The following is a 25,671-nucleotide window of genomic DNA, read 5'->3' on the forward strand; positions in this document are numbered from 1 at the left end:
ACACAAACCTATCCAAGTCAATGTCCTCCATTTAGAGAGTTTCAGATTCCATGACCAAATCGTTTAAAAATGCATTCAAATCACTGAGCAACAAAATATTTTGATGAGATAACTTGGAGGAGGAAGAGGGACAGGAGCGAGAGAGTGAAGGAGGAGGGAGAAGAGGGACAGGAGCGAGAGAGTGAAGGAGGAGGGAGAAGAGGGACAGGAGCGAGAGAGTAAAGGAAGAGGGAGAGGAAGAAGAGGAGCGAGAGAGTGAAGGAGGAGGATGAGGGACAGGAGCGAGAGAGTGAATGAGGAGGAAGAGGGACAGGAGCGAGAGAGTAAAGGAGGAGGAAGAGGGACAGGAGCGAGAGAGTAAAGGAGGGAGAGGAAGAAGAGGAGCGAGAGAGTGAAGGAGGAGGAAGAAGAGGGACAGGAGCGAGAGAGTGAAGGAGGAGGAAGAAGGGGGACAGGAGCGAGAGAGTGAAGGAGGAGGAAGAAGAGGGACAGGAGCGAGAGAGTGAAGGAGGAGGAAGAAGAGGGACAGGAGCGAGAGAGTGAAGGAGGAGGAAGAAGAGGGACAGGAGCGAGAGAGTGAAGGAGGAGGAAGAGGGACAGGAGCGAGAGAATGAAGGAGGGAGTGGAAGAAGAGGAGCCAGACGGAATGAAATTTAAAACATGATAAACTAATATAAAAATACCAATATTAGTGGTTGGTGGCAGTGGATTTTTTTAAATTTTAAACAAAGTGTGGACTGCAGTCTCTCCCTTGTCCATACAGTACTGTTTTTATGATAATGACTATGTGTATATATATATACAATTGTATATGTACATTTAAATCTGTAAATGTTCCTGAACTATCCCTTTAATATCCACATAAAGAATACACCATGCAGTAAGATAGTACACAGTGTACCTATACCACAAGTCCCAGAAGAACAATTACACACTCTTTCCCAGCCTTAGCAACACTCCACAGCATTCACATACACCAACAACTGAATGAGTCATCCAACAAACTGTTCAGAGATTGAAAGACAAAAAAAAATGACAACAAATAGAAAGAGAGAAGAACGGGTGTACCTCGAGCTCCCGGAGAGCATTGTCACACTCCTTCTGGCCCGGGGCCTGCTGGGTACACATGGTGATGAGCTGGTTGATACTGTCAGTGACGGCACTGTGGACGGAGAGAGAGAGAGAGAGAGAGAGAGAGAAAGGGAGGTAGCATGTGAGAAAACATGAGGGAGTGTGTTAGTGACAGAGTAACAGAAAGGGTGTGCGTGTGTATATGTGTGTGTCTGTGTGTGTGTTTGTGTGAGTGAGAGAGAATGAGGGATGGAGAGCACCAGTCTCTCGCTGTAAATTGCTGTTCGCCCACACACGCTTCAGAGCTTTGGTGTGTAGAATCTCTACAGAGAACTGGTGAGCTGTTTTCTCATCAGAAACTGAAAGGCAGAGTGAAAAAGAAAATATAGACATTGAAAGCAGGAGAGAGAGAGACAGAGAGAGACAGAGAGAGACAGAGAGAGAGAGAGAGACAGAGAGAGACAGAGAGAGAGACAGAGAGAGAGAGAGAGAGAGAGAGAGAGAGACAGAGACAGAGACAGAGACACAGAGAGAGCGAGAGAGAGAGAGAGCGAGAGGGCGAGAGATAGAGACATAGACAGAGAGAGACAGACAGAGACATAGACAGAGATACATAGAGACATAGACAGACAGACATAGACAGACAGACAGAGAGACATAGACAGAGAGACAGAGAGACATAGACAGAGAGACAGAGAGACATAGACAGAGATACATAGAGACATAGACAGACAGACAGAGAGACATAGACAGAGAGACAGAGAGACATAGACAGAGAGACATAGACAGACAGAGAGACATAGACAGAGAGACATAGACAGAGAGACATAGACAGAGAGACATAGACAGACAGAGAGACATAGACAGACATAGACAGACAGAGAGACATAGACAGAGAGACATAGACAGACAGAGAGACATAGACAGAGAGACATAGACAGACAGAGAGACATAGACAGAGAGACATAGACAGACAGAGAGACAGACAGACAGAGAGACAGACAGATGGAGAGACATAGACAGAGAGACATACAGACAGAGAGACATACAGACATACAGACAGACAGACAGACAGACAGACAGACAGACAGACAGACAGAGAGACAGAGAGACAGACAGACAGAGAGACATAGACAGAGAGACATAGACAGAGAGACATAGACAGAGAGACAGAGACAGAGAGACATAGACAGAGAGACATAGACAGACAGAGAGACATAGACAGACAGAGAGACAGACAGACAGAGAGACATAGACAGACAGAGACATAGACAGAGAGACATAGACAGACAGAGACATAGACAGACAGACATAGACAGACAGAGAGACATAGACAGACAGAGACATAGACAGACAGAGACATAGACAGAGAGACAGACAGAGAGACAGACAGACAGAGAGACAGAGAGACATAGACAGAGAGACAGAGACATAGACAGAGAGACAGAGAGACATAGACAGAGAGACATACAGACAGACAGACAGACAGACAGACAGACAGACAGACAGACAGACAGACAGACAGACAGACAGACAGACAGACAGACAGACAGACAGACAGACAGACAGACAGAGAGAGACATAGACAGACAGAGAGACATAGACAGAGAGACATAGACAGAGAGACATAGACAGACAGACAGAGAGACATAGACAGACAGAGAGACATAGACAGACAGTGAGACATAGACAGAGAGACATAGACAGACAGAGACAGACAGAGAGACATAGAGAGACATAGACAGACAGAGAGACATAGACAGACATAGACAGACAGAGAGACATAGACAGACAGAGACATAGACAGACCGAGACATAGCCAGACAGAGAGACATAGAGACAGAGAGACATAGAGAGAGACAGAGAGAGACAGACAGACAGAGAGACAGAGACATAGACAGAGAGAGAGAGAGAGAGACACAGAGACATAGACAGAGAGAGAGACACAGACAGACAAAGTGGAAGTAAGTTGGACAATGTAAATAAAAAGTATGAAAGAGTGGGAGTGAGAACATTAGATTTTTATTTTTTTTACCTTTATTTAGCCAGGCAAGTCAGTTAAGAACAAATTCTTATTTTCAATGACGGCCTGGGAACAGTGGGTTAACTGCCTGTTCAGGGGCAGAACGACAGATTTGTACCTTGTCAGCTCGGGGGTTTGAACTCGCAACCTTCCGGTTACTAGTCCTAATGCTCTAACCACTAGGCTACCCTGCCGCCCCAGGGTAGCCTGAAGAACAGGAGCGAGAGAGAACGTGAGGGTGGAAAGAAGGCAGACTAAAGAGCGGAGCAGCCCACACTAAAGAGCGGCGCAGGCCACACTAAAGAGCGGAGCAGCCCACACTAAAGAGCGGAGCAGCCCACACTAAAGAGCGGAGCAGCCCACACTAAAGAGCGGAGCAGCCCACACTAAAGAACGGAACAGCCCACACTAAAGAGCGGAACAGCCCACACTAAAGAGCGGAGCAGCCCACACTAAAGAGCGGAGCAGGCCACACTAAAGAGCGGAGCAGGCCACACTAAAGAACGGAGCAGGCCACACTAAAGAACGGAGCAGGCCACACTAAAGAACGGCGCAGGCCACACTAAAGAACGGCGCAGGCCACACTAAAGAACGGCGCAGGCCACACTAAAGAACGGCGCAGCCCACACTAGAGAACGGCGCAGCCCACACTAAAGAACGGCGCGGCCCACACTAAAGAACGGAGCGGGCCACACTAAAGAACGGAGCGGGCCACACTAGAGAACGGCGCAGGCCACACTAGAGAACGGCGCAGCCCACACTAGAGAGCGGAGCAGCCCACACTAGAGAGCGGAGCAGCCCACACTAGAGAGCGGAGCAGCTTACACTAGAGAGCGGAGCAGCTTACACTAGAGAACGGAGCAGCCCACACTAGAGAACGGAGCAGCCCACACTAGAGAACGGAGCAGCCCACACTAGAGAACGGAGCAGCCCACACTAGAGAACGGAGCAGCCCACACTAGAAAACGGCGCAGCCCACACTAAAGAACGGCGCAGCCCACACTAAAGAACGGAGCGGGCCACACTAAAGAACGGAGCGGGCCACACTAAAGAACGGAGCGGGCCACACTAGAGAACGGCGCAGGCCACACTAGAGAACGGCGCAGGCCACACTAGAGAACGGCGCAGCCCACACTAAAGAACGGCGCAGGCCACACTAGAGAACGGCGCAGGCCACACTAGAAAACGGCGCAGCCCACACTAAAGAACGGCGCAGGCCACACTAGAGAACGGCGCAGGCCACACTAGAGAGCGGAGCAGCCCACACTAGAGAGCGGAGCAGCCCACACTAGAGAGCGGAGCAGCCCACACTAGAGAGCGGAGCAGCCCACACTAGAGAACGGAGCAGCCCACACTAGAGAACGGAGCAGCCCACACTAGAGAGCGGAGCAGCCCACACTAGAGAACGGAGCAGCCCACACTAGAGAACGGAGCAGCCCACACTAGAGAACGGAGCAGCCCACACTAGAGAACGGAGCAGCCCACACTAGAGAACGGAGCAGCCCACACTAGAGAACGGAGCAGCCCACACTAGAGAACGGAGCAGCCCACACTAGAGAACGGAGCAGCCCACACTAGAGAACGGAGCAGCCCACACTAGAGAACGGAGCAGCCCACACTAGAGAACGGAGCAGCCCACACTAGAGAACGGAGCAGCCCACACTAGAGAACGGAGCAGCCCACACTAGAGAACGGAGCAGCCCACACTAGAGAACGGAGCAGCCCACACTAGAGAACGGAGCAGCCCACACTAGAGAACGTTGCAGCCCACACTAGAGAACGGAGCAGCCCACACTAGAGTCTAAAGAGGTGCTTTTAGAAAAATAGAAAAGTGTTCAATCAAAGCCTGTCACATCCCTTCTCCTTCAGTCTCATAGCGGAGTAGGGTGAAGTTGTCCCCTAGATGCTGATCTTGGGTCAGCTTTTAAATTTTCCCCATTAAGGGTTAAGGTAAGAATTGGGGGAGGGGAAGCTCATCCTAGATCTGTAGATAGGGGAAACTTCACACCAGAGCTCTTGTCACCCGTCATCATGACTGGGAGAGGTGTGTCCTGTTGAAGTTTTCATTCAATATAAACCCCTACTGACAGTTTGTTATAGAACCCTTTCTACACACATCGCACGCACGTTTGAAGACGTCTATACAAGAACGTGACTATTGTAACGTGTGTGTGTGTAAGACAGGGAGTTAGAGAATGCTCAGAGCTGTATCTACTGTATATGAGAGTATATGAATAAGAATTTGAGTAACGTGGAAAGGAACATGTTAACAATTAGCATGGATCATCATGAGAGGGTAACACATTTTCAAATAGAAACGATCCCCAGTGAAAATGACAGCACGTTTCCAGTACAAAACTGGAATGTCAATGAATGACTAAATAGATTATTAGAATAGTGTTGAAAGTAGAAGTGAACCCAAGCCTGCTATCTGTAGCTAACTGCATTGTTGATACTGTGAGGGGTCTGTGGACAGGCTCTAATGCCATTCTTACCGAGCGGAGGCTGCTAGTTGGTTCTTGAGGTTGGGGGAGTTGGGGTCGGTGGACAGGACCTAATGCCATTCTTACCGAGCGGAGGCTGCCAGTTGGTTCTTGAGGTTGGGGGAGTTGGGGTCGGTGGACAGGACCTAATGCCATTCTTACCGAGCGGCGGCTGCTAGTTGGTTCTTGAGGTTGGGGGAGTTGGGGTCTGTGGACAGGACCTAATGCCATTCTTACCGAGCGGAGGCTGCTAGTTGGTTCTTGAGGTTGGGGGAGTTGGGGTCGGTGGACAGGACCTAATGCCATTCTTACCGAGCGGAGGCTGCTAGTTGGTTCTTGAGGTTGGGGGAGTTGGGGTCGGTGGACAGGACCTAATGCCATTCTTACCGAGCGGCGGCTGCTAGTTGGTTCTTGAGGTTGGGGGAGTTGGGGTCGGTGGACAGGACCTAATGCCATTCTTACCGAGCGGCGGCTGCTAGTTGGTTCTTGAGGTTGGGGGAGTTGGGGTCGGTGGACAGGACCTAATGCCATTCTTACCGAGCGGAGGCTGCCAGTTGGTTCTTGAGGTTGGGGGAGTTGGGGTCGGTGGACAGGACCTAATGCCATTCTTACCGAGCGGCGGCTGCTAGTTGGTTCTTGAGGTTGGGGGAGTTGGGGTCTGTGGACAGGACCTAATGCCATTCTTACCGAGCGGAGGCTGCTAGTTGGTTCTTGAGGTTGGGGGAGTTGGGGTCGGTGGACAGGACCTAATGCCATTCTTACCGAGCGGAGGCTGCTAGTTGGTTCTTGAGGTTGGGGGAGTTGGGGTCGGTGGACAGGACCTAATGCCATTCTTACCGAGCGGCGGCTGCTAGTTGGTTCTTGAGGTTGGGGGAGTTGGGGTCGGTGGACAGGACCTAATGCCATTCTTACCGAGCGGCGGCTGCTAGTTGGTTCTTGAGGTTGGGGGAGTTGGGGTCGGTGGACAGGACCTAATGCCATTCTTACCGAGCGGAGGCTGCCAGTTGGTTCTTGAGGTTGGGGGAGTTGGGGTCGGTGGACAGGACCTAATGCCATTCTTACCGAGCGGCGGCTGCTAGTTGGTTCTTGAGGTTGGGGGAGTTGGGGTCTGTGGACAGGACCTTGGCGGCGAGCAGCAGCTTACTGGACGACATGGAGATGGTCTTGAGGTTGGACACCACCTGCGTCTGGTTCTCCTTGTTCTGAACGGAGAGCAGAGAGGAAAAGGTTCAAATCAGGTCATGAAGGTTCTCTCAGTCATTCACGCACATATGAAGTCAGTAACATATGACACACACATGCATGGAAACATCTGATAAGAGTGAATTGCCTGCATATATCTCAAGACACGTCCCGTCCTGCTCTCTCCTAAACATACACTTAACAAAACATATAACCGCTGCATCGTACACAGTATGAAATTAGCTACACAACATCACTCAACCTGAACAATACATCACAACGCAATAGATTTCATTTCACCCCAGTCGCATGACACTGGCGTTTCATCCGTGTCCTTCTCTGACCTGTGACTGGCCGGCCATGTCCACGCCGGCATCCAGGAACTCTCCGAAGTCATGGCCGAACTTGCCAGTGGCCTTGGCCAGGTCCTGGGTGGTGCCCCTGGACGACTGGACCAGCTCATTGGCTGACTGGTTGAGACCGGCTGCAGCCTGGTTCAGGTTGACCTGCGCCTCCTGGAAACTCTTCCCACTGGGCGGGAACTGGAGAAGAGAGGGGGAGGATGGGATAAATGAAGAGGAAAAGAAGTAATGAAAGGGAGAAAAGAGAAGTAATAGTTGAAAACAAAAAAAGTGGTCCTAAAAAGGCAAATATTTTAGTTTGGTGCGATTTTCTACTCACAGAATTGGCCAGTAGTTTCTTACTGGCCTCTCCGACTGTTCTTATAGCGTTGTCCACATCTCTCTGTCCAGGCAGGCAGTTCACACTCCTGTTCAGGGCCTGGGATACAGCCTTGGCCACCTGTACACAACCAAACACATTCAAATAGAAACATTTCGTAGATGGATATGTTTCCTAAGGTCTTTCATAGAAGCACAGTCTTGACTGTTGAGGGGTTTACATTCCAATAGTGAGCTCTTTGTGTATTGGCAACAAATATACAAAAGTATAGAACCTGACAGACTGTCTGACTGACCTGTGCCAGTCTCTGCTGGCTGTCAGGATCTCCCGGCTTGGCAATGGCTCTCTTGGTCTCTTCGATCAGATTGGCCGACTTGTCCATAACGTCACTAGCGCAGTCCAGCATTGCGTTGCGGGCCTGAGGGTCGGCGGTCGTCGCAGCAACCCCGCGGGCGGCCGAGGCCAGAGCGCGCAATGCCTGAGCCACGTCTCTGGCTGCCATACCTGAGAGAGAGGGGACAAAGCATGAGTACCATCTGTCTCCACTAGAGGGTGCTCCTGAGACTTCTTCCTTACTCCCACCAGATACATTTTTAGGCTGTCAGACACATTATATACTATACTCAGTGCACATGGCTGAGGGCTTCATGATCCTTTTATTTTCTGAGCTACATTCTTTATTTTTTTTTTTACATACTTCAGTAAGTTACCTCTAGGCCAGGGCTCTCTAACCCTGTTCCTGGAGAGCTACCGTCCTGTAGGTGTTCAATCCAACCCCAGTTGGAACTAACCCGATTAATTTTATCAAACCAGCTAATTATTAGAATCAGGTGTGCTAGATGATGGTTGGAGTGAAAACCTACAGAACGATAGATAGCTCTCCAGGAAGAGGGTTGGAGTGAAAACCTACAGGACGATAGATCTCCAGGAACAGGGTTTGAGTGAAAACCTACAGAACGATAGTTCTCCAGGAACAGGGTTGGAGTGAAAACCTACAGGACAGTAGCTCTCCAGGAACAGGGTTGGAGAGCCTTTCTGTAGGCCAGGGTTCTCCAACTCTAGTCCCGGAGACCTTCATAGTTTAAATGTCTTCACTATTATTCTACAATGTAGAAAAAAGTAAAAATAAAGAAAAACCCTTGAATGAGTAGGTGTGTCCAAACTTTTGACTGGTACTGTAGTTCTCATTGCCCTGGGTGACCAGTTTGTACACTACTGTAGCTACCTGTGTAGTTCTTGTTGCCCTGGGTGACCAGTTTGTACACTACCGTAGCTACCTGTGTAGTTCTCGTTGCCCTGGGTGACCAGTTTGTACACTACTGTAGTTACCCGTGTAGTTCTCGTTGCCCTGGGTGACCAGTTTGTATACTACCGTAGCTACCTGTGTAGTTCTTGTTGCCCTGGGTGACCGGTTTGTATGCTACTGTAGTTACCTGTGTAGTTCTCGTTGCCCTGGGTGGCCTCACTCAGCAGCTGGGCGATGGCAGAGCTCACAGCCTTAGTGCTGTTGCCCACGTCCTGAGAGCACTTCTCCAGCTGCAAAAACACATACAATAAGACACAATGCACATACTTCCACTTGTATAATTCTTATCTTCACACACAATCTAATTAAATAAAGTAACATGAGTAGGAGTGAGTGGTCAAGAATCCTAATTATGCCTACTGTACGGTACATCAGGTTTCATTGTACTGACTGCTCTCACATACGAAGCATTGAGGGCCAGTTAAGTGCGTGTGTTTTTCGTAAGTGTCTGCACTGTGGTTGGAATTCTCAATGTCAAGTGCTTGTAATCATCATATAGGTACAGACCTATAGATGGGTGCTGAGGCATGATTCATGATTCTGTGGTGGGTGTTGAAATCAGCCTACCAACCTGATTCTGTGGTGGGTGTTGAAATCAGCCTACTGTGCATACTAAACAAGTTTAGTTTAGTGTATTAGGATCCCTATTAGCTACTGCAAATGTGCCAGCTACTCTCCCTGGGGTCCACACAAAACATACAAATACATGAAAGAACAGTAATAGACAACTAATTACAATAAATTCAAACTAGAAATAAAACAAGAGTTATATATATATATATATATATATATGTACAGTTCAATCAGATTTTTAGAAATAGGAGAGGCGCTGTGATATGTATTTTATATCTGTTTTTTAAGCTAAACTTGCTTTTTGCCTGAGTAACTTCTAGTAGCAGATCATTCCACCATGAATCTATAGATAACTGAGTAACCTCTGGTAGCAGATCATTCCACCATGACTCTATAGATAACTGAGTAACTTCTAGTAGCAGATCATTCCACCATGACATGACTCTATAGATAACTGAGTAACTTCTAGTAGCAGATCATTCCACCATGACTCTATAGATAACTGAGTAACTTCTAGTAGCAGATCATTCCACCATGACTCTATAGATAACTGAGTAACTTCTAGTAGCAGATCATTCCACCATGACTCTATAGATAACTGAGTAACTTCTAGTAGCAGATCATTCCACCATGACTCTATAGATAACTGAGTAACCTCTGATAGCAGATCATTCCACCATGACATGGCTCTATAGATAACTGAGTAACTTCTAGTAGCAGATCATTCCACCATGACTCTATAGATAACTGAGTAACTTCTAGTAGCAGATCATTCCACCATGACTCTATAGATAACTGAGTAACCTCTGGTAGCAGATCATTCCACCATGACTCTATAGATAACTGAGTAACCTCTGGAAGCAGATCATTCCACCATGACATGACTCTATAGATAACTGAGTAACTTCTAGTAGCAGATCATTCCACCATGACATGACTCTATAGATAACTGAGTAACTTCTAGTAGCAGATCATTCCACCATGACTCTATAGATAACTGAGTAACCTCTGGTAGCAGATCATTCCACCATGACTCTATAGATAACTGAGTAACTTCTAGTAGCAGATCATTCCACCATGACATGACTCTATAGATAACTGAGTAACTTCTAGTAGCAGATCATTCCACCATGACTCTATAGATAACTGAGTAACTTCTAGTAGCAGATCATTCCACCATGACTCTATAGATAACTGAGTAACTTCTAGTAGCAGATCATTCCACCATGACTCTATAGATAACTGAGTAACTTCTAGTAGCAGATCATTCCACCATGACTCTATAGATAACTGAGTAACCTCTGATAGCAGATCATTCCACCATGACATGGCTCTATAGATAACTGAGTAACTTCTAGTAGCAGATCATTCCACCATGACTCTATAGATAACTGAGTAACTTCTAGTAGCAGATCATTCCACCATGACTCTATAGATAACTGAGTAACCTCTGGTAGCAGATCATTCCACCATGACTCTATAGATAACTGAGTAACCTCTGGTAGCAGATCATTCCACCATGACATGACTCTATAGATAACTGAGTAACTTCTAGTAGCAGATCATTCCACCATGACATGACTCTATAGATAACTGAGTAACTTCTAGTAGCAGATCATTCCACCATGACTCTATAGATAACTGAGTAACCTCTGGTAGCAGATCATTCCACCATGACATGACTCTATAGATAACTGAGTAACCTCTGGTAGCAGATCATTCCACCATGACTCTATAGATAACTGAGTAACCTCTGGTAGCAGATCATTCCACCATGACTCTATAGATAACTGAGTAACTTCTAGTAGCAGATCATTCCACCATGACTCTATAGATAACTGAGTAACTTCTAGTAGCAGATCATTCCACCATGACTCTATAGATAACTGAGTAACTTCTAGTAGCAGATCATTCCACCATGACTCTATAGATAACTGAGTAACCTCTGATAGCAGATCATTCCACCATGACATGGCTCTATAGATAACTGAGTAACTTCTAGTAGCAGATCATTCCACCATGACTCTATAGATAACTGAGTAACTTCTAGTAGCAGATCATTCCACCATGACTCTATAGATAACTGAGTAACTTCTAGTAGCAGATCATTCCACCATGACTCTATAGATAACTGAGTAACCTCTGGTAGCAGATCATTCCACCATGACTCTATAGATAACTGAGTAACCTCTGGTAGCAGATCATTCCACCATGACATGACTCTATAGATAACTGAGTAACTTCTAGTAGCAGATCATTCCACCATGACTCTATAGATAACTGAGTAACCTCTGGTAGCAGATCATTCCACCATGACATGACTCTATAGATAACTGAGTAACCTCTGGTAGCAGATCATTCCACCATGACTCTATAGATAACTGAGTAACCTCTGGTAGCAGATCATTCCACCATGACTCTATAGATAACTGAGTAACTTCTAGTAGCAGATCATTCCACCATGACTCTATAGATAACTGAGTAACTTCTAGTAGCAGATCATTCCACCATGACTCTATAGATAACTGAGTAACTTCTAGTAGCAGATCATTCCACCATGACTCTATAGATAACTGAGTAACCTCTGATAGCAGATCATTCCACCATGACATGGCTCTATAGATAACTGAGTAACTTCTAGTAGCAGATCATTCCACCATGACTCTATAGATAACTGAGTAACTTCTAGTAGCAGATCATTCCACCATGACTCTATAGATAACTGAGTAACTTCTAGTAGCAGATCATTCCACCATGACTCTATAGATAACTGAGTAACCTCTGGTAGCAGATCATTCCACCATGACTCTATAGATAACTGAGTAACCTCTGGTAGCAGATCATTCCACCATGACATGACTCTATAGATAACTGAGTAACTTCTAGTAGCAGATCATTCCACCATGACATGACTCTATAGATAACTGAGTAACTTCTAGTAGCAGATCATTCCACCATGACTCTATAGATAACTGAGTAACTTCTAGTAGCAGATCATTCCACCATGACTCTATAGATAACTGAGTAACCTCTGGTAGCAGATCATTCCACCATGACTCTATAGATAACTGAGTAACCTCTGGTAGCAGATCATTCCACCATGACTCTATAGATAACTGAGTAACTTCTAGTAGCAGATCATTCCACCATGACTCTATAGATAACTGAGTAACCTCTGGTAGCAGATCATTCCACCATGACATGACTCTATAGATAACTGAGTAACCTCTGGTAGCAGATCATTCCACCATGACTCTATACATAACTGATCAACTTCTAGTAGCAGATCATTCCACCATGACTCTATAGATAACTGAGTAACTTCTAGTAGCAGATCATTCCACCATGACTCTATACATAACTGAGTAACTTCTAGTAGCAGATCATTCCACCATAACATGACTCTATAGATAACTGAGTAACCTCTGGTAGCAGATCATTCCTCCATGACTCTATAGATAACTGAGTAACCTCTGGTAGCAGATCATTCCACCACAATATGACTATAGATAACTGAGTAACCTCTGGTACCAGATAATTCCACCATGACTCTATAGATAACAGAGTAACCTCTGGTAGCAGATCATTCCACCATGACGCTATAGATAACTGAGTAACCATTCCACCATGACATGTCTCTATAGATAACTGAGTAACCTCTGGTAGCAGATCATTCCACCATGACTCTATAGATAACTGAGTAACCTCTGGTAGCAGATCATTCCACCATGACTCTATAGATAACTGAGTAACCTTTGGTAGCAGATCATTCCACCATGACATGACTCTATAGATAACTGAGTAACCTCTGGTAGCAGATCATTCCACCATGACTCTATAGATAACTGAGAAACCTCTGGTAGCAGATCATTCCACCATGACATGACTCTATAGATAACTAAGAGAAAATCAGTTTATGGTTTGGGTACCATTAAGGAACCCATAGTGTTGTGTCTGGTGAGGTATGTAGGTATGTGTGTTGTGTCTGTTTAAAACAGATTATACAAGTGGTGAGGCATTTTCAACACACAAATGTTTCTTAAAAAGACTAGAAGAGATGTACATTTTTCCTCAACCATGAAAAAGTATTATGCAAGTTGTTCATGTTAGTTCTGTATGTGCGGTTAAGGGCAAGGCGTGCTGCTTTGTCGTGAGCCAGCGGCAGCTTTGATAGGTATTCTTTGCTGCACTTGACCATATTACCGGACAGTAATTAAGTTGGGACCAGACCAGAGCCTGAACAACTAGTACAGTTGATTTTGTTTGTGTCAAAAATGCAACATATATTTTATAAAACAGACATTCTTCTCCCCATCTTCACAACAACTTTGTCAATATGACTTGACCATGATATCTGACCATCCAATGTTACTCCTAGGAGTTCAACTTCCTCAGTGGTCACACCCTTTATACACAACTCCTTTTGAGGTTTAGATCTAAGAGAATGTTTTGAACCAAATACAATGCCTTTAGTTTTAGATGTATTTAAGACCAGTTTATTGTTAATTACCCATTTTGACACTAACTGCAACTCCTTGCTAAGAGTGTCAGTGAGTTCACTGGCTAGAGGTGCTGATGTGTAGTGTGTTCGATCATCAGCATTCATAGTAATATTAGCTTCTAGTAAGACAACTGGCGAATAGTTGGTTAAAATAGAGAAGAGTAATGGCCCAAGGTAACTGCCCTGAGGGATACCGCACTGTAGATATAAGTTTCCATTGAAGAACACTCTCTGGGTTCTATTGGATAAATAACTCTCCAACCATGTGATGGCAGGTGAACAATTTACGATCAATAACATCAAAAGATGGACTGAAATCTAGCAATACAGCTTCAACTATTTGTATTTTGTATTTATTAAGGATCCCCCATTAGCTGCTGCCAAGGCAGAAGCTACTCTTTCTGAGGTCCAGCAACATTAAAAACGTTATTTAGAGTTTAAAATATTACATAACATTTCACAACACTATCGTGTTATTATCAATTTATTTTAGCCAGTCATCTAATTATCCATTTCTTTTAGCCAGTCATCTGTGTCAGTGCAGTACAAGTTCAGGGCCCTTCCCTATATGCATGCTGAAAGTCAGTAGTTCACTTGTCACAAGTTATTCCTGTCACAAGTCATGTGACAGGAAGATCGTGGGAGAGATGGGTTGTGTGTGTACACTTGGTGCTGTATAATATGCATACTGTTGAAAAAGTTGTGGTTAGCTTGTATGTACAGTACTGTGTGTTTGTGAAAATGTGTGTATTTGGGCATGTGCTTGCCATATACCAGGGCAGGAGTGTGAGTGTGTGGTGTGTGGTGTGTCAAACTTCCTGCTAGCCTATAAGCACAGTACGCATACGGCATATGCAAGGTGTATTGTGTGTGTGTGTGTGTGTGTGTGTGTCAAACTTCCTGCTAGGCTGCAAGCACAGTACGCATACGGCATATGCAAGGTGTATTGTGTGTGTGTGTGTGTGTGTGTGTGTGTGTGTGTGAGAGAGACTCTCACCGTCTCTCCGGGCAGGGGTTTGAGTTTGCCATCACCAGCTGAAGCCTTGGCCTCCACCATGTCTTTCTCCAGGCCTCGGACCACCGTCAGAGCATTGTCGATCTCCAGAGGACCACATGCTTCCTGTGCCTGGATCACATGACAGGAAGTCAACACAGGAAGTGGGGAAAGGGAAGACAGAACAGAATAGGGACCCCATATTGGGCAAGACCGGGCCTGCTAAACCTCTAACTCTAGTGCTATATTACCGTGGTGTTACTCAAGTTAGCTATGGAGTGAGCTAGCTAATTCCAACTAGCTAAACTGCTAACACAGTGTTTCAGCTAGTTACGGAGCAAGCTACTGTAGCTAGCTAATTCCACAAACTAAACTGCTAATACAGTGTTTCAGCTAAATGGAGGAAGCTAGCGAGCTAATTCCACGAGCAAAAGCACTAACAAGGTCAAACAACAGGTTCTTGTTGAGTGCGTTTGGGGGGTGTTTGGTACCTTCTGTGCGGCCGTGCGGAGCTCGGCAAGGGCAGTAGCCAGGTTCTTGGCACACTGGCTGAGTTGCATGGCAGAGGCCTGGTCGCCAATGGTAGGTACTGTGGCCTTGGCAGCCGTCACCATCTTGGCACCAGGCTGAGGGCATAGGAGTGAATGGAGGAAGGAAAGGATTAACTTGTTTATTTCTACAAAAGGCGCATGCTACTAAAACATTGTTCCGGTGAAGTTTGTAATAAATCAAATTGGCTCCAGTAGATTTCAGAGGACAAGCTTCCTTGTTTTGTGTCATATTCCTTTTAGGCGGGCATCCTTCTTTGCGAAAGTATATCAGAATCAGGGAAAAAAAACATGAGTGCAGGGCAGAGATGAGGGTCTCACCAGGAGGAAGTTCTGGCCGGCCCCGATGAGGGTGAGCTGGGCACTGGGGCTGTCGGGCTGGGACTGGCTTCCACGCACTCCCTGGACCAGCTGAGGAATCTGGTCTGCCACCACCTGACACACACCAACAGATCGGACACTTAATGACACTATCAACCAACCAATCAAATGGAAAATGTGTAGTTCGGTCAGGGTAAAAACAATAACGTACACACACACTATCAAAATCACAATGCTCTATTCTCATTCTTACAGTGCAATGAAGCAAATCACTGCTCACATGACTGCATACATCACTACATACATGACAAATCACAAGCTCAGTGTATAGAAAGGGGATATTTACACACTCATGTTCAGAGTACAATGAAGGACACCTGAAATACAATCTAACTCAGAATGGCAAAGTCAAAAATATTTTCTTTGAGATTTACTACAGTAATTGTACCCCTGAGAGAGAGAAAGAAAAATAGAAAGAGAGAGAGCGAGAGAGAGCGAAAAAGAGAGCGAGAGAGAGAAAAAGAGAGCGAATGAAAATTAGAGAAAGAGAGCAAAGACATGACACTCATACTCATTGACCTATGCCTGACCCCACAGGATCAGAAACCAGGAAGAGAGTGATGGTTGGGGTTGTCATGGCAGCGGAGCTCTCACCTTGCAGCTCTGGACGAGCTGCTGCTGGGCTGCTGGGTTCTTATTGGACGAGGCGGCGTGCTGGGCGGCGGCTATAGTCTGAGTGGCGGCTGCGGCGGCCTGCTTGGCTGCGTTCTGACAGGAAACGCAGTGTGGAAAATAAAAGACTGTCAGTTTAGTTTCAACTTAAGTTTCCAAACCGATGTGCTTGCTAACTAAACACCAGGGTTGGTTCATTTCAGCAACGCATACATTAAGGTTAAGTTTTTAATCAAATTTGTCAAATGCAAGCAACAAAACAAATCAATCTTAGAAATCAAGATCCTGCGCACAAATAATCAAGGCTACTTTGGCACTGACATCAATAAAAACAACTCTGTCTTGAATCCATCAATATTGAGCTGTGTACACAGACGCACATATTGTAGGCTACAACCTGAGGAGGAAATGATGATCCTAAAAATGCTTTCCAGTTTCACTGACTCAGCCAATGATGCACCGGTCACTCGTCGGTGATGGCTGATGTGTTCGTACCAAAAGCCTGTCTCTCTTGTTTTACTTTGTAAACAATATGTGGAAGTTGATCTAATATTTTGGTAGCCTACAGCATACGGATTTAGCCTCTTCTCTTTTCAGCAGTAGACATTTGCTTTCCAACCTGTGATTTCCCACAATTGTAATATTCTGGATGGCTTGTTTTGCTGTTCACTGACATAAGTTCTGTTTAGTTCTGCATCTTGCCTATGTCGTTCGGCCATCGCTCATTCATATATATATCTTTATGTACCTATTCTTATTCATCCCTTTACACTTGTGTGTGTATAAGGTAGTCATTGTGAATTTGTTAGATTACTTGTTAGATATTACTGCACGGTCGGAACTAGAAGCACAAGCATTTTGCTACACTCGCATTAACATCTGCTAACCATGTGTATGTGACAAATAACATGTGATTTGATTTAGACAAGTCAGACAGTCATAAGTTCTGCTTAGACAAGTCATGGCCATTCATAAGTTCTGCAAATCTCCCTCACAGTTACAAAGCTCTTTTGTGGGCCTACGATATCACTTAACACTAGGGCAGCATCCCAAATAGCACCCTGTTTCCTTACATATGGCTCTGGTGAAAAGTAGCCCACTATGGGCCCTGTGGGCTTTGGTCAAAAGAAGTGCACTATACAGGGAATAGGGTGCTATTTGGGATGCATCCTGGCACCAGCAGAGGTGGTTGTATGGCAGAGAGAGGTGGTTGTATGGCAGAGAGAGGTGGTTGTATGGCAGAGAGAGGTGGTTGTATGCCAGAGAGAGGTGGTTGTATGCCAGAGAGAGGTGGTTGTATGCCAGAGAGAGGTGGTTGTATGGCAGAGAAAGGTGGTTGTATGGCAGAGAAAGGTGGTTGTATGGCAGAGAAAGGTGGTTGTATGGCAGAGAGAGGTGGTTGTATGGCAGAGAGAGGTGGTTGTATGGCAGAGAGAGGTGGTTGTATGGCAGAGAGAGGTGGTTGTATGGCAGAGAGAGGTGGTTGTATGGCAGAGAAAGGTGGTTGTATGGCAGAGAGAGGTGGTTGTATGGAAGAGAGAGCTGGTTGTATGGCAGAGAGAGCTGGTTGTATGGCAGAGAGAGGCGGTTGTATTGCAGAGAGAGGCGGTTATATGGAAGAGAGAGGTGGTTGTATGGAAGAGAGAGGTGGTTGTATGGAAGAGAGAGGTGGTTGTATGGAAGAGAGAGGTGGTTGTATGGCAGAGAGAGGTGGTTGTATGGCAGAGAGAGGTGGTTGTATGGAAGAGAGAGGTGGTTGTATGGAAGAGAGAGGTGGTTGTATGAAAGAGAGAGGTGGTTGTATGGAAGAGAGAGGTGGTTGTATGGCAGAGAGAGGTGGTTGTATGGAAGAGAGAGGTGGTTGTATGGAAGAGAGAGGTGGTTGTATGGCAGAGAGAGGTGGTTGTATGGAAGAGAGAGGTGGTTGTATGGAAGAGAGAGGTGGTTGTATGGCAGAGAGAGGTGGTTGTATGGAAGAGAGAGGTGGTTGTATGGAAGAGAGAGGTGATTGAACATGCATCTGATATTTATTTTTATGTAGCCTTTATTTAACTAGGCAAGTCATTTAGAACAAATTCTGATTTACAATGACGGCCTACCCCGGCGACGCTGGGCCAATTGTGTGCCGCCCTATGGGACTCCCAATCACGGTCGGTTGTGATACAGCCTGGAATCAAACCAGGGTCTGTAGTGACGCCTCTAGCACTGAGATGCAGTGCCTTAGACCGCTGCACCACTCAAGGGCTTCTTACTTATTTGGCTGTTATGGGAAGCCACTTGTGTGGTTGCTATGAGAAGCAGAGATTATGTTTTTTTTTTACTTCCATAAAAACCAGACTAACACCGAGAGACTAAGATACGTTTTCACTCTAGAGCTCTTGGGTAAGAGGCTTGAATCGGGAGTATATCCGCCTGTTTAAATGCCAAGACCCACCTCTTCTCCTAAAATTGCCTCAAACTTTTTACATCATAAACGGTTTTATATTCATGATACTGTCTTATTGATATTGCTGGCCTTAATAAAAAAGGAATTTTCACTCTAAAATGCCCTTTAACTAGAGCCTGTTTGTCGTGGTCAGGTCATGTGGTCTTGAAAAACTCCTGGCCCTAGTAGTAATGTTAAAATAGCTAAATGGCCATACAGTTTGAAAGTCAGCATAGTTTAATTTCCAGGCGGAAAGTACCAGTCTCTTTTAAGCAGAGGGGTGTAACAAAGTTAGGAGGGGGGCCCACCCAACCCAATCTTTATAACGACGGGAGAAACACTGGTTGAGATCCAGTAATATCAGAAGAAGGATGTCTGACTGTGTCCTCACCTCCAGCTTGTTGACCAGCCTCTTCTTGATGGCATTCTGGGCAGCCGCGTTGGTGGCCATGCGTAGGCCCTCTGCTGCCTCCCTCAGTCTCTGCTGCTGCTCCTCACTGTCCGGGTTGGCGGCTGCGCCCTGCACACACATCAGCACATTAATGTCACGAGTGGGATCTGAACCCCGGTCTCCCGCTGGGGAAACCAGCATCATAACCATTAGACCAAGAGGATATTCCACCCGCATGCGAGCGCACTGAGGAAGTTGCTAACTAAATCCTCAAAACAGCAGACTTAAACTTAAATAAGACTAAACAACAATAAAAATAAAAAAACACACACAGCTCCTAAACTGAGGCCTCGCCATTCCTCCAGCCTCGCTCATAAATCCTCAACGATGGAATGGGGGACCGGATGGCAACAGTAGGTCATGTGGAACAGACCTTGGTGGAATGGGGGACAGGATGGGAACAGTAACTCATGTGGAACAGACCATGGTGGAATGGGGGACAGGATGGGAACAGTAGGTCATGTGGAACAGACCATGGTGGAATGGGCGACAGGATGGGAACAGTAACTCATGTGGAACAGACCATGGTGGAATGGGGGACAGGATGGGAATAGTAAGGTCATGTGGAACAGACCATGGTGGAATGGGGGACAGGATGGGAATAGTAGGTCATGTGGAATAGACCTTGGTGGAATGGGGGACAGGATGGGAATAGTAGGTCATGTGGAACAGACCTTGGTGGAATGGGGGACAGGATGGGAATAGTAAGGTCATGTGGAACAGACCATGGTGGAATGGGGGACAGGATGGGAATAGTAGGTCATGTGGAATAGACCTTGGTGGAATGGGGGACAGAATGGGAATAGTAGGTCATGTGGAACAGACCTTGGTGGAATGGGGGACAGGATGGGAACAGTAACTCATGTGGAACAGACCTTGGTGGAATGGGGGACAGGATGGGAATAGTAGGTCATGTGGAACAGACCTTGGTGGAATGGGGGACAGGATGGGAATAGTAAGGTCATGTGGAACAGACCATGGTGGAATGGGCGACAGGATGGGAATAGTAGGTCATGTGGAACAGACCTTGGTGGAATGGGGGACAGGATGGGAATAGTAAGGTCATGTGGAACAGACCATGGTGGAATGGGGGACAGGATGGGAATAGTAGGTCATGTGGAACAGACCTTGGTGGAACGGGGGACAGGATGGGAATAGTAGGTCATGTGGAACAGACCATGGTGGAATGGGGGACAGGATGGGAACAGTAACTCATGTGGAACAGACCATGGTGGAATGGGGGACAGGATGGGAACAGTAACTCATGTGGAACAGACCTTGGTGGAATGGGGGACAGGATGGGAACAGTAACTCATGTGGAACAGACCTTGGTGGAATGGGGGACAGGATGGGAATAGTAACTCATGTGGAACAGACCTTGGTGGAATGGGGACAGGATGGAAACAGTGGCTCAGATGGAACAGACCTTGGTGGAATGGGGGACAGGATGGGAACAGTAGGTCATATAGAACATACCATGGTGGAATGGGGGACAGGGTGGGAACAGTAACTCATGTGGAACAGACCTTGGTGGAATGGGGGACAGGATGGGAACAGTAGGTCATGTGGAATAGACCATGGTGGAATGGGGGACAGGATGGGAACAGTGGCTCATATAGAACAGACCTTGGTGGAACGGGGGACAGGATGGGAACAGTGGCTCAGATGGAACAGACCATGGTGGAATGGGGGACAGGATGGGAGCAGTAGGTCATGTGGAATAGACCTTGGTGGAATGGGGACAGGATGGGAACAGTGGCTCAGATGGAACAGACCTTGGTGGAATGGGGACAGGATGGGAACAGTGGCTCAGATGGAACAGACCTTGGTGGAATGGGGGACAGGATGGGAACAGTGGCTCATATAGAACAGACCTTGGTGGAATGGGGGACAGGATGGGAACAGTAGGTCATGTGGAATAGACCATGGTGGAATGGGGACAGGATGGGAATAGTAGGTTATGTGGAGCAGACCATGGTGGAATGGGGGACAGGATGGGAATAGTAGGTCATGTGGAACAGACCTTGGTGGAATGGGGGACAGGATGGGAACAGTAACTCATGTGGAACAGACCTTGGTGGAATGGGGGACAGGATGGGAATAGTAGGTCATGTGGAACAGACCTTGGTGGAATGGGGGACAGGATGGGAATAGTAAGGTCATGTGGAACAGACCATGGTGGAATGGGGACAGGATGGGAATAGTAGGTCATGTGGAACAGACCTTGGTGGAATGGGGGACAGGATGGGAATAGTAAGGTCATGTGGAACAGACCATGGTGGAATGGGGGACAGGATGGGAATAGTAGGTCATGTGGAACAGACCTTGGTGGAACGGGGGACAGGATGGGAATAGTAGGTCATGTGGAACAGACCATGGTGGAATGGGGGACAGGATGGGAACAGTAACTCATGTGGAACAGACCATGGTGGAATGGGGGACAGGATGGGAACAGTAACTCATGTGGAACAGACCTTGGTGGAATGGGGGACAGGATGGGAACAGTAACTCATGTGGAACAGACCTTGGTGGAATGGGGGACAGGATGGGAATAGTAACTCATGTGGAACAGACCTTGGTGGAATGGGGACAGGATGGAAACAGTGGCTCAGATGGAACAGACCTTGGTGGAATGGGGGACAGGATGGAAACAGTAGGTCATATAGAACATACCATGGTGGAATGGGGGACAGGATGGGAACAGTAACTCATGTGGAACAGACCTTGGTGGAATGGGGGACAGGATGGGAACAGTAGGTCATGTGGAATAGACCATGGTGGAATGGGGGACAGGATGGGAACAGTGGCTCATATAGAACAGACCTTGGTGGAATGGGGGACAGGATGGGAACAGTAGGTCATGTGGAATAGACCATGGTGGAATGGGGACAGGATGGGAATAGTAGGTTATGTGGAACAGACCATGGTGGAATGGGGGACAGGATGGGAATAGTAGGTTATGTGGAACAGACCATGGTGGAATGGGGGACAGGATGGGAATAGTAGGTTATGTGGAACAGACCATGGTGGAATGGGGGACAGGATGGGAACAGTAACTCATGTGGAATAGACCATGGTGGAATGGGGGACAGGATGGAAACAGTAGGTCATGTGGAATAGACCATGGTGGAATGGGGACAGGATGGGAACAGTAGGTCATATAGAATAGACCTTGGTGGAATGGGGGACAGGATGGGAACAGTGGCTCAGATGGAACAGACCTTGGTGGAATGGGGGACAGGATGGGAACAGTAGGTTATGTGGAACAGACCATGGTGGAATGGGGGACAGGATGGGAACAGTAACTCATGTGGAACAGACCTTGGCAGCCTCCACCATTTTGGCCGTGGCGTCTGCCAGGAGCTTGGCGGCTGACAGCAGCTTGCGGGAATTCTCCAGGTCCGACTCGCCCTCTGCGTCCATCTTGATGGCGTTGACCAGGTCCGAGGTGGCCTGGGCAAGGATGCGGGCCTGACGCACCATCTCACCTGGAGAGAAGGGAGAGAAACAGCAGTCAATACAGTTTAAATCCTCATTTATTAATCTAGTTTTTACTGAAGTTTAAATACTGATTTATTCATCTAACCTTTATTGATTCTGGCCCTAGGAAAAGGGCAACGGTAGGAGAGGCAGCATTTAGATCTTTCCTTTAATAAACCTCTTAAAACTTCAAAGTCAGGGAGTATTTTACCAACAAATAGTTGTACAGGCTACCTGCCTAGTGGTTAGAGTGTTGGCCTAGTAACCGAAAGGTTGCAAGTTCGAATCCCCGAGCTGACAAGGTACAAATCTGTCGTTCTGCCCCTGAACAGGCAGTTAACCCACTGTTCCTAGGCCGTCATTGAAAATAAGAATTTGTTCTTAACTGACTTGCCTAGTTAAATAAAAATAAAATAAAATCCACATCATATTTTCATATTAAAACATGTCAAATTAGACTTTTTTTGTACTGCTTTTTGGAAATAAGACAAACATTTGAAATTGCTTTTTGCAAATAGGATGCCATTGTGAGATGCAGACTCCAGAGACATCTCACTCCTTTTTTCAGGTTCATATACAGTCAATAAACTAAGCAGACCAGACCCAGCTGCTACCGCATTGCTGCCTATGGGAGAGCCACCCCCTTAAGCAGACCTGAACTGTGACCATTTTCTTCAATGGTAAAAGGCATGAGTGGGGCATCTTTAAATCCACCATCTATGCTATCTCACTCCAATATGACTGCTGACCCTTGACCCCTTTTAGCCCCGCCCCTCCCATCCCATCCCCCAGCCTACCGGCATCTCCCATGGAGCTGAAGATGTTCTCGGTGACGTCCAGGATGCGGTCGGTGGCCTCTCCGTGGCGCCCTATGGGCTGGCCTCCGTGGGCGTACTGCTTGATGTGCTGCAGGAGCTCGTTGAGGGCGTGGGTGACGCCTGTGGCGGCGGCGCCCACCTGCTTGAGGAGCCCCTCATCGCTGGTGGCGCCCTGCGACGCATCCACGCAGCCGTCCACCGATTTGGAAACCAGCTTGCCTGCCTCAATCAGCTGCTCCTGGCACACCGGAGAGCTGATGGTGGGAGCGACCACCTGGACAGAGAGGGAGAGGGGTAAGATAAAAAGGGATAAGGGGAGAAAGGAGAGAAAAAGCAAAGGCAAAGAGAGGGGTAAAAAAAAGGGGAGGAGAGAGGGGTAAAAAAAAAGTGGAGGGAGAGATGGGGGTAAGAAAAGGGGAGGGAGAGATGGGGTTAAAAAAAGGAGAGGGAGAGATGGGGTTAAAAAAAGGGGAAGGAGAGATGGGGTTAAGAAAAGGGGAGGGAGAGATGGGGTTAAAAAAAGGGGAGGGAGAGATGGGGTTAAGAAAAGGGGAGGGAGAGATGGGGTTAAAAAAAGGGGAGGTAGAGATGGGGTTAAGAAAAGGGGAGGGAGAGATGGGGGTAAGAAAAGCAGAGGGAGAGATGGGGTTAAAAAAGGGGAGGGAGAGATGGGGTTAAAAAAGGGGAGGGAGAGATGGGGTTAAGAAAAGGGGAGGGAGAGATGGGGTTAAGAAAAGGGGAGGGAGAAATGGGGTTAAGAAAAGGGGAGGGAGAGATGGGGTTAAAAAAAGGGGAGGGAGAGATGGGGGTAAGAAAAGGGGAGGGAGAGATGGGGGTAAGAAAAGCAGAGGGAGAGATGGGGTTAAAAAAGGGGAGGGAGAGATGGGGTTAAGAAAAGGGGAGGGAGAGATGGGGTTAAGAAAAGGGGAGGGAGAGATGGGGTTAAGAAAAGGGGAAGTAGAGATGGGGTTAAGAAAAGGGGAGGGAGAGATGGGGGTAAGAAAAGCAGAGGGAGAGATGGGGTTAAAAAAAGGGGAGGGAGAGATGGGGTTAAAAAAGGGGAGGGAGAGATGGGGTTAAAAAAGGGGAGAGAGAGATGGGGTTAAAAAAGGGGAGAGAGAGATGGGGTTAAAAAAGGGGAGGGAGAGATGGGGTTAAAAAAAAGCAGAGGTAGAGATGGGGTTAAAAAAGGGGAGGTAGAGATGGGGTTAAAAAAAGGGGAGGTAGAGATGGGGTTAAAAAAAGGGGAGGTAGAAATGGGGACGATAGAAATAAATAGATGGGTAAAGGAAGAGGAGGAGAGAAACAGAGAAGTTGGAAGGACTACACGTGATCTAATCAAGCCGTCTGAACCACTTCTTGGTGTCAACACTAAACTAGAGAGGGGAAAAATCAATTCTCTCTTCTTATGTAAACTTAATTTACAAATTCACAAATGGAAAAACAATTAATTTGTATGCAGATTTTCATACCGTTCCTGCACAATACCGGGGTATATTGTATTACCGGCAGTGCACACCAGGGGCACTATTTCTTTCCAAATGTTTGTATTTTGAAGCATAAAACAAATTTAGCAGGGTTTTTTATCCAGGTGGGGGGATTGATTATCTCTGCTGGAACCAAGAAGCTTGATCTTTCCATCTTGCCGGCTTAGATAGCTAGTTAGCAAACCAAATGCATAGCTGGAGCCCCGAGCTGAATATCATTTATGCGACACATCTTAGATAGTTAACTTAACAGTTATAACAGCTCCCGTGACGCGGAGTTGCACCCGAGCTTTATGGGGCCCCAAATTTACAGTATTGAAAAAAATACCCCTGTAAACGGTATACCGTCCAAGTCTAAATGACAAACATGGGACAATAGATGGTTAGTGTGTGGTAAAGATGTTGGGGTTCTCTTCTCTTACCCGGGTGCAAGCCACCAGTTGGGAGGTGGATAGGGCACATTGGGTCGCTGCGGCGATGACTCGGTTCTGGAGTGCAGAGTCCTCTGTCTTCTGGGCCACGTTCTTTGCTTTGAGCACCAGAGCGGCGGCGGCGTTAGCCACGGCTTTAGCCAGCTGCATAAGCATGTCCTGAGAACGGCAGGGATGACACAGGCTAGTTAGCATGCTTGTTAGCATGTAGCATAAAGTAAATT

The 25,671-nt window shown here is 46.8% G+C and overlaps 1 protein-coding gene across 2 annotated transcripts in view; it reads right to left on the reverse strand.

Annotated features, from left to right (window-relative positions):
- LOC139408319 (talin 1) overlaps window positions 1-25,671 on the reverse strand; it is a 160,602-nt gene that overhangs the window by 55,931 nt on the left and 79,000 nt on the right. For both annotated transcript variants that reach the window (XM_071152056.1, XM_071152055.1), the window contains 14 exons: window positions 25,439-25,606; window positions 23,509-23,803; window positions 22,553-22,719; window positions 19,172-19,300; window positions 16,338-16,451; window positions 15,684-15,797; window positions 15,306-15,440; window positions 14,818-14,946; window positions 8,874-8,976; window positions 7,736-7,944; window positions 7,441-7,560; window positions 7,104-7,301; window positions 6,640-6,779; window positions 1,069-1,162 (listed from right to left, as the gene is read on the reverse strand). In XM_071152056.1, the coding sequence (XP_071008157.1) occupies window positions 1,069-1,162; window positions 6,640-6,779; window positions 7,104-7,301; window positions 7,441-7,560; window positions 7,736-7,944; window positions 8,874-8,976; window positions 14,818-14,946; window positions 15,306-15,440; window positions 15,684-15,797; window positions 16,338-16,451; window positions 19,172-19,300; window positions 22,553-22,719; window positions 23,509-23,803; window positions 25,439-25,606 (2,115 nt within the window). The remainder of the gene's footprint in view (window positions 1-1,068; window positions 1,163-6,639; window positions 6,780-7,103; window positions 7,302-7,440; window positions 7,561-7,735; window positions 7,945-8,873; window positions 8,977-14,817; window positions 14,947-15,305; window positions 15,441-15,683; window positions 15,798-16,337; window positions 16,452-19,171; window positions 19,301-22,552; window positions 22,720-23,508; window positions 23,804-25,438; window positions 25,607-25,671) is intronic.

The sequence above is a fragment of the Oncorhynchus clarkii genome, chromosome 5 (assembly GCF_045791955.1).
Source record: "Oncorhynchus clarkii lewisi isolate Uvic-CL-2024 chromosome 5, UVic_Ocla_1.0, whole genome shotgun sequence".
In the NCBI taxonomy this organism is placed as follows: domain Eukaryota; kingdom Metazoa; phylum Chordata; class Actinopteri; order Salmoniformes; family Salmonidae; genus Oncorhynchus; species Oncorhynchus clarkii.